The sequence below is a fragment of the Leptidea sinapis genome, chromosome 1, assembly GCF_905404315.1.
Source record: "Leptidea sinapis chromosome 1, ilLepSina1.1, whole genome shotgun sequence".
Taxonomy (NCBI): Eukaryota; Metazoa; Arthropoda; class Insecta; order Lepidoptera; family Pieridae; genus Leptidea; species Leptidea sinapis.
The window spans coordinates 1,831,154-1,845,455 of record NC_066265.1 but is presented as its reverse complement, the minus strand read 5'-3'; the positions used below and the strand labels follow the sequence as shown (position 1 = coordinate 1,845,455).

Sequence of the window (14,302 nt, the reverse complement as noted above, 5' to 3'; positions counted from 1 at the left end):
GCTATATTAATTGCATGTTAATATGTTACTCAGTTCCATATTGTCTTTTTTATATGGATCTGTGTTGTGGATATTCTTTTTACGACAATAAGGGACGAAGACGAGCAGGAAGTTCGCTGATGGTAATTGATACACCCTGCCTAATAGAATGAAGTGCCGCTCAGGATTCTTTTAATACCCAAAAATTTTGAGCGACACTACAACTCATTTGCCCAGTAATTTCTCTAGCCCGGCGCCCTTCATACCGAAACACAATAATGCATGCTTACACAGAACTGCTTCAGAAGAGAAAGACGCCGTAGTGGTACCCCACCTAGTGATAATCTAGCTGGCACCCTGTGCAAAGGAACCTTGCACAGGTAAATGCCCCATAGTCGCCTCTTACCAGAACTAACTTTGGGCATGGGACTTCCCCATTTTTTTTATGCCCCGGGGATGCACAGGGCAAATAGTTAATACTTTCACAAATAAAATTTGAAAAATAAAATTTTATGAACGATGCGGGATTCAAACCCACGACCTCCAGCGTTCCGTGCCGGTGCTCTAACCAACTGAGCTAACCGTTCGAGTACCGCCTCGTTATAAAATTCCGTTTGCTTTGTTCAACTCTCAGGTTGTGGCTTCATCTACAGGATCTACTTTACAGTTGATAACGTCGTGTCGTGGGTTCGAAACCCGCATCGTTCATAAAATTTTGATTTCAAATTTTATTTGTGTATTAATCCTAGAAGTGAGGGTTATCATTTTAAAAACATATCATATTGTTTAGTTATTACTTTAATAATTGTATATTGCAGGTATATCCTATGGACCCACCAAATGACACGGATCCCGATGAAACAATTAAGAGGGTGCACGAGAATGACCAGAATCTAACAGATCTCAACTGGAATAATATTAAGGTAAGTTGACTCTTCAACTTATTATTTAACATACCCTTCCAAGCTAAAATATGTCACATGGATGATGCAAACCATCTGGATATGTGCTGGTCCCTCACAGTGCGGTCTTCAAGGAACATTCTTCCACATACTACAAAGCTATGGAATGAGCTTCCTTTTGTGGTGTTTCCGGGACAATACGAAACAGGTACCTTCAAAAACCTTCGTAGGTGTACCTTAAAGGCAGGCAACACTCCTGTGATTCTTCTAGTATTGCAAGAGGATGTGGCCGGCGGTGATCACTTAACACCAGGTGACCCGTACGCTTGTTTGTCCCCTTTTCCATAAAAAATAATCCAATCATAGTTGATTGTTATGAGCTCTGATAGTAAATAATAAAATAACATTACACAAACAAAATAACACTTCACCTGTTTGTTATTTCTCAAAATATTATTATAATTTAGTCTGAAGTATGATACAAATGTTCTAGACTAGTTTACTAATTATCGTCAGGGTGTCGAATTTGCGTGACGGTGTGCATGGTAAAAATACACTCTGATAATTTTTTCCTAACGAATAAAAAAACGTATAAATCAAAACCCTCATATACTTTGTCTTTGTAAAAATAGTAAAATTATTATAATATTGACACACTTTTACACATTATATTGCCCCAAACTAGGCATAACCTCTATTATGGGTATAAGACAACAATACATTTAATACATTAAACATACAAACTTTAATATACATAATTTACATATGAACATCCATTACTCGGAAATAAACATCCATATTTATCATATCGTTTGCATCTACCGGTATTCGAACCCGGTACCCGGTTTTATTAAAAAATGGCTGTCGTAAATCCTACTACTCCACAGCTGAATAATATCTAAATGATCGGACGGCCTGGGCTAGTCCCAGATATTATGATTGTTTTATAGCGATAGAAATGACCGTACAATATTGTGTATTTTTATTGAAAAGAGCGCAAAAAAAAGAATGCTGGGAGAGTTTCAGAGCGAGAGATATTAGAAATGACATCAAAAAGAATTCTAAAGGAATCAGAACCGCGCATGACCAAGGACAAATGCGGCAGTATCACGGCACCCCGCTCCACACTCAACGTGGACTTTTGCAATATCAGGGGAATTCACTCCAATTTAAACGCCGTCCACCACCACCTTGAGACGGCGTAGCCGGCCTTGTGTTTCCTTACTGAGACGCAGATATCTCGACCTAGCGATACGTCATATTTAACGTACCCCGGGTACAAAATTGAGCACAATTTTTTGCCTCATGCCGGGGTATGTGTGTACGTTAGGGAGGATATCTGGTGTCGCCGTCTCGGCAATTTTGAGGGTAGGGACCTGTCCACTCTCTGGCTCCGCGTAGATTTAGAGGACCGCGTCCGCATCTATGCGTGTGTCTACAGGTCCCATAGTGGTAACGCAGAAACCGATCATCTCATGGGCTGCGTTCAAGCGGCAATTGACGACGTACTTGCACAGATCCCCTCCGCTGAAATCGTAGTCTTGGGTGATTTCAACGGGCACAATGCCGAATGGCTTGGATCACGTACCACAGACTACGCAGGGCGATCTGTGCATAATTTTGCATTGGCGTATGGTCTGTCCCAATTGGTTGAGTCGCCAACGCGGCTCCCGGATGTGGATAGCCACATGCCGTCCTTACTGGATCTTCTGCTGACTACACATCCCGATGGTTACCAGGTCTTTGTCGACGCCCCTCTCGGAACGTCCGACCATTGCCTGGTCAGGAGTGTAGTGCCTATCCGACGCCAACGTCGCAGACCACCAGTGACCCGCCGCGTTTGGCATTACAAGTCAGCAGATTGGGATAGGATGCGTTCCTTTTTTGCATCCTACCCTTGGGAAGTGCGAAGTCAAAACACGTCGTCAAGATCGGCGAGCAGCTTTCCAGTTACCCGACCGGAACACGCAAGTTCTGGTCGTTGTCGAAAGCTGCTCTTGGTAACTTCAGCCAGCCGTCCATGCCGCCGTTGCACATGAGGAATGACACCCTGGCCCATACGGCAAAAGAGAAAGCCGATCTCTTGTGCACTCTTTTCGCCTCACACTCGACTCTTGACGACAACGGAAAAACACCGCCGACACATGGAAGTCTGCCCTTGTCCATCCGATCCAAAAAAAAGGAGACAGTTCAGATCCGGCAAACTACAGGCCTATTGCTATTATCTCCCTGCTCTCCAAAATCACGGAGAGCATAATTAGCCGTCAGCTCTTGGTATACCTAGAGGGTCACCAGTTGATCAACGACCGACAATACGGGTTTCGCCATGGTCGGTCGGCAGGTGATCTTCTGGTATACCTGACACATAGATGGGCTGCGGCTATTGAAAGCAAGGGGGAAGGCCTGGCAGTTAGCCTGGATATAGCGAAGGCCTTTGATCGTGTATGGCACAAGGCGCTCCTCTCCAAACTTCCCTCATTTGGGCTTCCCGAGAGCTTGTGCAAGTGGACCTCCAGCTTCCTCACTGGGCGCAGCATACAGGTCGTTGTCGACGGACATTGCTTGAACCCGAAGCCCGTGAATGCTGGAGTGCCCCAAGGCTGTGTGCTGTCTCCCACGCTGTTTCTTCTGCATATCAATGATATGTTGGACACCTCCAACATTCATTGCTATGCAGACGACAGCACTGGTGATGCCATATACACGGGCCATGCAGGTCTCTCTCGGGAAATCGTCGACCAGTGCCGGGAGAAACTTGTGTCTTCTATCGAGTCCTCTCTTGAGAAGGTCGCGGAATGGGGAAAATTTAACTCGCAGAAGACTCAAGTTTGCGCGTTTACCACTAAAAAAAACCCCATTTGTCGTATCACCGCTCTTCGACAACACTTCCCTCAAAGCCTCGCCTAGTATCGGAATACTGGGTCTCGAAATCTCGAGCGATTGCCAATTTCGTGGTCATCTGGAAGGCAAAGCCAAATTGGCTTCAAAGAAACTGGGCGCCATTAATAGAGCACGGCAATACTTCAAGCCGGCCCACATACTAGCGCTCTACAAAGCGCAGGTCCGGCCACACATGGAGTATTGCTGTCATCTCTGGTCTGGCGCACCCCAGTATCAGCTCGATCCATTTGACCGCGTGCAACGCAGAGCAGCTCGAATTGTCGGGGACCCAGTGCTCTGTGAACGGCTGGATCACTTGGCGTTGCGTAGAGACGTCGCTTCATTGTGTGTCTTCTACCGCATTTATCACGGGGAGTGTTCCGAAGAGCTGTTTAACCTGATTCCTGCCGCCGAATTCCACCTTCGCACGACACGCCACAAGCTAGGATATCATCCTCACCATCTGGATGTGTGGCGGGTCCTCCACAGTGCGGTTTTCAAGGAGCTTTCTTCCACGTACTACAAAGCTGTGGAATGAGCTTCCTTCTGCGGCGTTTCAGGGACGATACGACATGGGTACCTTCAAAAAAAGCGCGTACACCTTCCTTAAAGGCCGGCAACACTCCTGTGATTCCTCTGGTGTTGCAAGAGATTGTGGGCGGCGGTGATCACTTAACAACAGGTGACCCGTACGCTCGTTTGTCCTCCTATTCTATAAAAAAAAAATAAAGGACTCAATTTTGAGAAAAAATAAATGCCTTTTTAGACCAGTAAGGCGTATTAACCACTGGGCTATATGGATGTCAATGTTATACATGGATATTATTTTCAGAACATAAGCGACGAGAAATTCGAGAAGCTATTCGAAGCGTTGAAGACCAACACACACTTGGAGGTGCTGTCTCTTGTAAATGTGGGACTGAACGATCGCACGGCTCAAATCCTGGCAGACGCGCTCCAAGAGAACTCCACACTACGGGTCGTCAACGTGGAGACCAACTTCATCAGCCCCCCTGGGGTTGTGCAGCTCGTCAAAGCGCTGCTTACTACCACCAGCGTCGAGGAGTTCAGAGCTTCCAACCAGGTCACACAATCATAAAGTTAAACTTCTTTAGCCGCTTTGGGTGCTTTTTAGTAGGGGAAAATCTTATGGGTTCGTGTCACCGACATACTCATAACTGTCAGGACGTTCAGCTGATGGTAATTAATGCGTCCTGCCCATTACAATGCAGTGCCAAGATTTTTGAAAAACCCCAAAAATTATGAGTGGCACTACAACTGCGCTCGTTACATGGAGACATGATGTTAAGTCTCATTTGCCCAGTAATTTCACTAGGTACGGCGCCCTTCAGACCGAAATCCATTTGTGGTACCCATAATCTAGCCGGCATCCTGTGCAATGGAGCCTCCCACTGGTACTGGTGTGTAGATCTTAGATGTCTACTGTTGATATAGTTTTTTGTGTTTCATTAATAAATAATTGAAAATAAATTTAAAAAATAAATTGAAATTAATAATTTAATTGTTTTTAATTACTATGAAATTTCTAATTTTAATACTAAGAGTTGAGTTAATTTTTTATCAGCAGTCTCTACAACTGCAAATTTTTTTAAATTTTTAAGTTGTTGTGCTTGGTATGAGCTTGAGGAAATCTGTTTATTATTCTAATTGATATCCAATATATACATTTGAAAAAAGTTTATTTTTTAGGATTTCAGTAGTTTAGGAGTCCATTGCAGAGAAACACCATGACATGAAATTTTTATTAATATAAATATGTCGCATAGAAAATAATAATCTCTATTGATTGTGTTATATACAGCGGTCGCAAGTGCTGGGCAACAAGATAGAGATGGAGATAACGAAGCTGGTGGAGGAGAACCCGAGTCTCCTGCGGCTGGGACTTCACCTGGAGTACAGCGACGCGCGCCACCGTGTCGCCAGCCATCTGCAGCGGAACATCGACAGAAGTGAGTCGCCAGCACAACGCGGATTCATGATCATCATGACTTCAGCCGGAAGACGTCTACTGCTGGATAAAGGCCTCCCCCAAAAATTGCCACGACGAACGGTCCTGCGCTGCCTTCATCCTATCCGGCGATCTTGGCCAGATCGTCAGTCCATTGTGGGAGGCCTACCAACACTACGTCTTCCGGTACGTGGTCGCCTTTCGAGGACTTTACTGCCTCAAAGGCCATCTGTCCGTCGAGCTATGTGCCCTGCCCACTGCCACTCCAGTTTCGCAACCAACTGGGCTATCTCGGTAACTTTGGTTCTCCTAGTGATGTCCTCATTTCTGATTCGATCTCGCAGTGAAACTCCGAGCATAGCCCTCTTCATTTTCACAACGTGCATTTATTTTATTAATTTTTTCTCTTTTTTCTCCATCTATCTTTATTCTCCAGGTCTATAGTGTAGGTGCCTTTCACATGTCTCGGTTTCTCATAGCACAGTGCTAAGCAAATAATTCTAACCGGTTAATGGTTAACTATAATATTAAGCTTGCTTTATTTCAGTTAATTATAGAGGTTTTCTTAAATAAACCAGTTGAGATTCTGCTTCAACATTTACAAACGAACGATCGGAGATGTGTAGTTATTGACATGTTTCGGAAGGAAATGAGGTCTGTGCATATGTACACCCACGAAAGTTTTGATGGAAAATATTACTACCACAGTTCTACTCATATGCAGCGCCCGCCCTCCGCACCCCCTATAACGCAATTATTTTGGCAAATCATTTATAAACAGATACATAGCCAGTGCGGTTTTACGTGGCGGAAACAATTCGTTAATTTTCATATCCATGTACCATCATGAATTACATAACAAACGATCGCCGGAGTCGCACCGAAGACTCAGTTTGGTACATCATAAGCCAGGAGTCTGCCGGACAGAATTCACCACTTACCGAGAACCGGGACGTTTGAAAAGGCATCTCCTGTTGGCATGTAGTCATTTCCATATTATTATATACAGAATGGAAGATTAATATAAAATTTCGAATAATTACTATTAGAAAATAGTAATATAGGCCACATATGGAGTATTGTTCTTATTTTTGTTCTGGTGACCGGAAACCCCATATCAGTTCAAAACATTTCACCGCGTGCACCGCAGAGCTGCTCGAGTAGTCATCTGGTTCATCTGATCACTAGTTCCCCGTGCTCTGTGAACGGCTAGATCACTTTGCGTTGTATAGAGACGTCATTTCATCGTCTTATACTACGTTTTTCACGGGGATTGTTCCCAATGGTTTATCGTCCTCACCATCTGGATATGTGGCGATTGTTCACAGTACGGTTTTTAAGGAACCTTCTACCACACACTGCCAAAGTTTGAGATGAACTGGCTTTCTTGCACAATGTTTCAACCAAACCAAATGGTTTCAAAAAGCGCGTTCTTCTTCCCAAAAGCCGTTCCTGTGATTCTTCTGGTTTTGCAACAGAGTATCTGCGGTGGTGCTCACTTTTCATCACGTAAATGCTCTACAATAAAAAAAAATTGTAAGTCTTAGTTAATAAGCCACGGTTTTTCTTAGGTATTTTGTGATGCCTTATAATTATTATTAACTGATGATATTACCACTGTTATAGGCAGATGACAGACACCCCTCAACATCAAATCCTCACAAAATGAAAAGAAAAACGATTTACCAAATTAAGTTTACAAATTTATTTGACTACTACGCGATATTGTAGTCTTAAAGTAATATACTAGAACATAAACTGAAGTGACCTAATTCATTACATTGCATTGTTATGAAAATCAGATTTTCTTATATCCATTTCACATGAAGTATAATATATCAAAATCAAAACGAGTAACCATTATAAATAACTTGAAAACTGTGAATTAATTAATACTTCACTAAATGGTTATTTCTATCTGCAATATAAGCATTATGTCATCTTAATTAGACATATTTTGTAGCATTTTTATGTTGTATCCTTCGCCATTTATATCGTTTTATCAACTTCGAATACATATAAAATTGCACAATTTTACATTATAATTATCACATGGATGACTTCATTATAACAACACATTGTATGAAACATGATCATAATATATACAGATGCAGCAAAGAGGCCTAATTGCGGACTTCAAGAGTGGACGTAATTATATGATTGTTGCCCCCATAGCGCCACCCTTTGCCTGCCCTTGTAGCACAATAGGTGACAAACCTACTAATTCAATCGTAATCCGAAACACCTACATCTCATGTCGAACACAGAATCAATAATCGAGGCATCAATACGACACAGATCACACATTGTAAATAACAATTCGATTTGCAATGCATGTATCGGACAATCGAGTTGGAATCGATAATTTATATCGATATTGGAATCGATAATTTATATCGATATTGGAATCGATAATTTATATCGATATTGGAATCGATAATTTATATCGATATTGGAATCGATAATTTATATCGATTTTGGAATCGATAATTTATATCGATATTGTCAGATTGCCGCGTGCATAAACGCACTAACGTCTCACTGCGGTTGCGTTTGCCGCGCGCACGTCCGTCTGCTGTTGGAATCAATACTAGCCTCTTCAACCTGACTCCGCCGAGTGCCGAGACGCCAACACCGACCACCGAAGCGATGGTAACAGAAAACTCGGTCGTAACCGAGAGTGTTGAGAAATCGATCGTAATACCAGCGAGTGAGAATTTGGATGCTGACGCGCGTATTCTGAACGGAAGTGTTATATCAATGGAGCGGCAAACGCCGCTCGAATCTATTCTGAACTCGTGAGTAATCATCGCGAGTGGACACATCGAGAATGCCCCACATCATTATGTGTTTGTTTGTGAAACCGGTCAGTGAATGCATTTGTTTGTCTGCGAAGGTTTTTGTCTGTTGAATTATTCTGCATTGTCTAGATGGAGAATTTTCAAATGTAAACCATACTTTAAATCTAGTAATAGTTTTAGCGCGTACGCATATATTTATATCAAAATAAGACGTCTGTTTTGTATCATATAATTGCAAAGCAATAAGCAATTCATTTTGCTATATTTTATATTTTTTACTGTCTTTAGATGTCCGCCATGTTGTTTTCCGTCACAGACAATACTCCAACTACGACATAGGTAGTCTAAGGCACACGTTTGTATGGACACGGGCATGTATGTACTACCCGGTTATATTATCTCTGGACCCGACGTCCGCGTCGATGACGTCACATCGTCGCTTTGGTACGGTGTGCAAAACATGCTTCACTAGGATATTATTATTAATAAATAAAAAAGGATTTATTTTGTCAGTGTTATAGATTGATGTAAAGGTGTTGTGTTGTGATGCTGATTATTATTATGATGTTAAATCAATGAAAGAACCTGGGTTAAGTAACGTGACAATGAAAACTCGAAAGACATAGCAGTGATAGCACTAAGGGAACACAACATGTACCTAACGGAAACTGCAAACCGTACTGACTGTACAAGACGAGCGTGAGGGGGGAAAGGGGAAAGGAAGGGGGTTTCACGTTCCAGCAAGGTCTAAAGATAATGTGGCCGTGTAGTATATTGATCAATTTCAAACTATCTGTCTGTGAGCGACTGGTTGCGTTGATTGTTGCACTACAGTGTTTTATTCCATTACAGTAAGAAAAGACCTAACGCTGCGACTCCAGTATAGGTTCTTTAACAACCTGCAAAAGGGGGCGCGTATCAAATAGTTGTGTAAGGTCAGGCCCAAAAGGCACACGATGTTCGCACGAGCGCGTATAACATTCTCTGCTTCGTTTTTCAGCTTTTCAAATCTTTTCGCAACAATATGGCCGCATATTGTGAAGCCGCATACAATCGAATGCGTAATATTTTCTTTAACACGCCTTGAGATACTTCTAATGCTTTTGAAAATTTCGTATTTATATGTTAATTGTGTTAGTATTTCAGTCTAACAAATAATAATTATTATAATCGTTATTATATTTATCTAATGTTAATTGAGTTGTAGTGAAGTGAGTTAATTTAATTAAATAATAAAATGTTTCAAGAACTAACGTGGTTAATTAGATTACAACTGCGGCGTTTTATTGTGGTCAACGATATCTCTCCGTCTCTTTTTTTTTCTTTCTAAAAAGTGTTTCTTGTAGATTTTTTATCTGTGGATTGGGATTTTTTAATAATATAATTTCTTGTCTATGGAATATATATTTTTTATCTATGGAATAGAATAGATTAGACTAATGTCAAACCCCCAGGTGCCGTAGGTTATGAAACGCATGACTTATCGATTTCTTCAACTAACTGCGGGCAGCGAGTGTGTATATTATTAGACATTGCATTAGTGGGTATACTATTGCAAAATATAGGTCATCTGTCTGGTAGTGATGAAGTTATTGCTGTGAATATCTTAAATTGTAACAGTCGTTCTAAAAGAGATATTTAGATAGTGATAGAAACATTTTGCGTAAATATAAACTATAATTTTAATAGTAATAGGGGTTATACGTTTAAGTATACCCAATATTGCATTAATATGAACTGACTGAATGACTGAATGGTTTCATAGTTGTGGGAGGATTCGGATAATATGATCTACTTACACAATAGTAATAGGGGTATTGCGTCACTATATTTTAATATACCTATTTACGAATTAATTAATATGAAATGTTGTTTTCATATTAGTGGGAGGATTCGGATAATATGATCTACTTACACAATAGTAATAGGGGTATTGCGTTACTATACTTGAATATACCCAATAATGAATTAATTAATATGAAATGTTGTTTTCATAGTTGTGGGAGGATTCGGATAATATGATCTACTTACACAATAGTAATAGGGGTTTTGCGTAACTATATTTTAATATACCCAATAATGCATTAATATGAAATGATGCATTCATAGGGAGGATTCGGATAATATGATCTACTTACACAATAGTAATAGGGGTTTTGCGTAACTATACTTGAATATACCCAATAATGAATTAATTAATATGAAATGTTGTTTTCATAGTAGTGGGAGGATTCGGATAATATGATCTACTTACACAATAGTAATAGGGGTTTTGCGTAACTATATTTTAATATACCCAATAATGCAGTAATATGAAATGATGCATTCATAGGGAGGATTCGGATAATATGATCTACTTACACAATAGTAATAGGGGTTTTGCGTAACTATACTTTAATATACCCAATAATGCATTAATATGAAATGATGCATTCATAGGGAGGATTCGGATAATATGATCTACTTACACAATAGTAATAGGGGTTTTGCGTAACTATACTTTAATATACCCAATAATGCATAAATATGAATTGATGCATTCATAGTAATGGGAGGATTCGGATAATATGATTTACTTACACAATAGTAATAGGGGTATTGCGTAAATATACTTTAATATACCTAATAATTCATTAATTAATATGAAATGTTGTTTTCATATAATATAAAATTACTGATCTGTTTTTTATAACCTAGCTAATAAGAGATATAATGTGCTGTAGATTTAATGAAATAAATAAATAAAATAAATGTTTGTGGGAGGATTCGAACTTCTCTTCTAAACGATGGAATCGCGTTTTAACATGAAATATTTCTGAAATTTTTATGTTCTAACATAACGCATGATTTACTAATTGTGTGCATAAAATGTTGGAACTAAACAAAGTAACGAATGAAGCATGTCCACTTTACTACTGAAAGTTTCAATATGACTCGTGTGTTGTTTGTTTTTGTTTATCACCCTTTGAATTGTGCTGTCAATGATCATAGAAACTGCTTGTAATAAGTTAAATAAAGACTCTTTTACTACTAGTCCCGACTATTGTCTATGGATCACTTTATTACGTCATAATACACGCTATTCTGTGGTTTGTGGCTATTTTTTCGCGGAGAAGCGATCATTGAGAGCACGAAACTGAAGGCCCTGTATATAAGGCCCTTACGATGTGTGTGTGGTATGTATTTCAGTACGCCAGCAGCGTCGGAGCCAGAATAGCGCTTAGAGGCTGACCAATCGTGCTGTGTGGTAAGTTTACATTCACATACAAATAACATACGAATTTACTTTGTACCAAAAATTGTGGACGGGTTCTGTGACTCTCCGGTTCCGTCCGAGCGCTCTAATTAACTGAGCCAACCGTCCGAGTGACGTATCGACCGTAAATCTTTGTATGTCTTGTTCATCTTGCAGGTTGCTATAAGATGAAAGACTTTATTAATGATACCACAGATTGTGAATGGAGCGACCGCCCTCAGGCTATTAGATAAAAAGTTTTATTGCACAATTTTACATTGTAACCATAATTCTTGAGAGAAAAAAAGAAGCCGAGTATCTTGCGCCCGTTCTTTTTAGGTCTGAAGCATATTTTTTTCGAATGGGTGCTAATTTTTGACTTTCAATAAGTGAGATATCCTATTTAAAAAAAAAATTGAATGAGAATTTTTGTGGCTCCATCAACTTAACTGTTGATAACCCGCTCAACCCCAATATTAGGAAATTGTCTTGAGATGTCGCTCTTCCAAATCTTATCAGTTGAACCAAAACTGATAATATTTTTGGTACATTTGGTACAGTTTGTATATTTAATCCCAGAAATAAGGGATATCACTTAAATATAACAGTCAATTTAGATACAAAATATAACACTTTACACAAACCACGTATCTATTCACGCCTCTTACGTATAAAAGACCACATTTTTTCCCAAGCTGGCCCATGAGGTATTAAATCTTGTCTCGGGCTGACAGATTACGATCGAGCTAAACGAAAGATATACGTAATACTAGCGCATAGACAAACGAAGCCTGCGAGAGAGAAGAATATCTCTAGCCGAGATACAGCCGAAAAGGAAAGCGAATCTATTGTAATATTTATCATGTTCACGAAACACACAAACAATGAGTTCAAGTTCTAAAGGTTGATGCATCCATTATACGATAATTTATATTAATACAGTCAATTCTTTATTACTTACTTTTTATGAAATAATTTATATTAAAGTAAGACCTTACAAACTAACTTGCTATATATATTACAGGCATTGTAAAATACTCTATTGATTGGAAAGAGTGGCCGTTGAATTTCTTGTATGTTCCTCTCACGAGCTCAACTTTTTACGTACATATGGGTAAATCCAGTTATTTAAAGGAAATACTAATTGAATAAAGTTTATTTTCACATTGTAACTGTAAATCGATTTTGATTGATAGTCGTAAACAGACAGCCACGCTTGGCGTTAGCTCCTTAGCATTTTGAATATTAATAAATTAATTATTACCACAAGCTAACACATTGACAAATCTATAAATATTGGTCATGCATTAAGGCTGTCAGGTGGTTACACGAAAGTATAATCTAAGTCATGATTCTATCCCAGAAGAGTCAAGCAAAACTCAAATAATAATAATAATATTGACACACTCTTACACAAATCTTGTCCCAAACTAGGCATAGCCTGTACTATGGGTACAACACAACGATATCTATACAAATATTATAAAGAGGAAAGGTTTGATTTTTTGTTTGTTTGTTTGTTTGTATGAATTGAATAGGCTCCGAAACTACTTGGCAGATTTGAAAAATTCTTTCACTGTTGGAAAGCTACATCATTTCTGAGTGACATAGGCTATATTTCATTTTCAAAAAAAATAGGCATCCTTACTAAAATTACGATAACGTAATCCAAGGTGTGAAAAAAATATCAAAAAACTACCTTACATCGCGTGCGCTGCGAAAACTATTGATGATAGAACAAAATGATATACTACATTTTTTTAGAACACACCATTATCTACAAAAAATCAGCGGCAGCATATCTCTAACTATTACAGTCATGTCACAATAAGCGTTTTTTTATTGAAAAAAAGAAATTAAAATACCACCGCTACAAAAAGCTCTTTATTTGTACCTTGGTATTAACCCTTATCAAAATAAATGATGTATTATTTAAGACTGCTTCAATATCTTTATATTACTTTTTGAATTATTCGATTCTGACAATCCATTCAAAAGATATCACGAGTTAAAAAAAAATTAAAAAATAAACTGTATTCGGCTAGCTATGCGTTGTAGGCGTCACTCGGGCAGGGGTACGGGAGGGGGGTTAAGATCACGAAATAAACTTGCCGCGCGGCTTACTCGCGCGGTCGGCTCCCTACGTGATGGACGTGTGCGGAATTTACGCTTGATAATAATTCGTTTAGTAAGTAACTAAACCGATTTAAAAAGTTCTTTTCAGAACTAAACCCATTTATATAAAATATTGTTCACTTAGTTATTAACCTAATAAATTACTTGAATATTTTTCATGATTTTCAATTTAATTTTAATAAATAGTAGGTAGTTGTGTACGTTGTAATATAGTAGCATATATAGCTTACAGTTGTGCTAATTTAGTTCAAAGGCATTTTTTCTTTTGTCATTTTGAAATGCCTAAAAGATCAAGATCTCAACTTTCTAGAAATAGTTCCCAGGCCAGGGCATCAAAAATACGTCGAAATGAAGAATCTTCATCAGAAACTGAAAATCGTCTTTCAATTCATAGACAATA

General features: G+C 39.1%; 1 protein-coding gene across 8 annotated transcripts in view; it reads left to right on the top strand.

Moving 5' to 3' along the window:
- LOC126979839 (tropomodulin-1) overlaps positions 1-14,302 on the top strand; it is a 132,016-nt gene that overhangs the window by 106,794 nt on the left and 10,920 nt on the right. For 3 of the 8 annotated variants that reach the window (XM_050829410.1, XM_050829405.1, XM_050829447.1), the window contains exons 6-11: positions 798-902; positions 4,594-4,845; positions 5,584-5,731; positions 8,240-8,382; positions 9,384-9,466; positions 11,721-11,778. In XM_050829410.1, coding sequence (XP_050685367.1) covers positions 798-902; positions 4,594-4,845; positions 5,584-5,731; positions 8,240-8,382; positions 9,384-9,386 — 651 coding nt within the window. In that variant the 3' untranslated portion in view covers positions 9,387-9,466; positions 11,721-11,778. Of the gene's footprint in view, positions 1-797; positions 903-4,593; positions 4,846-5,583; positions 5,732-8,239; positions 8,383-9,383; positions 9,467-11,720; positions 11,779-14,302 lie in introns of those variants that run through there. The other 5 variants (XM_050829409.1, XM_050829419.1, XM_050829411.1 and 2 more) reach the window with 5 other exon arrangements.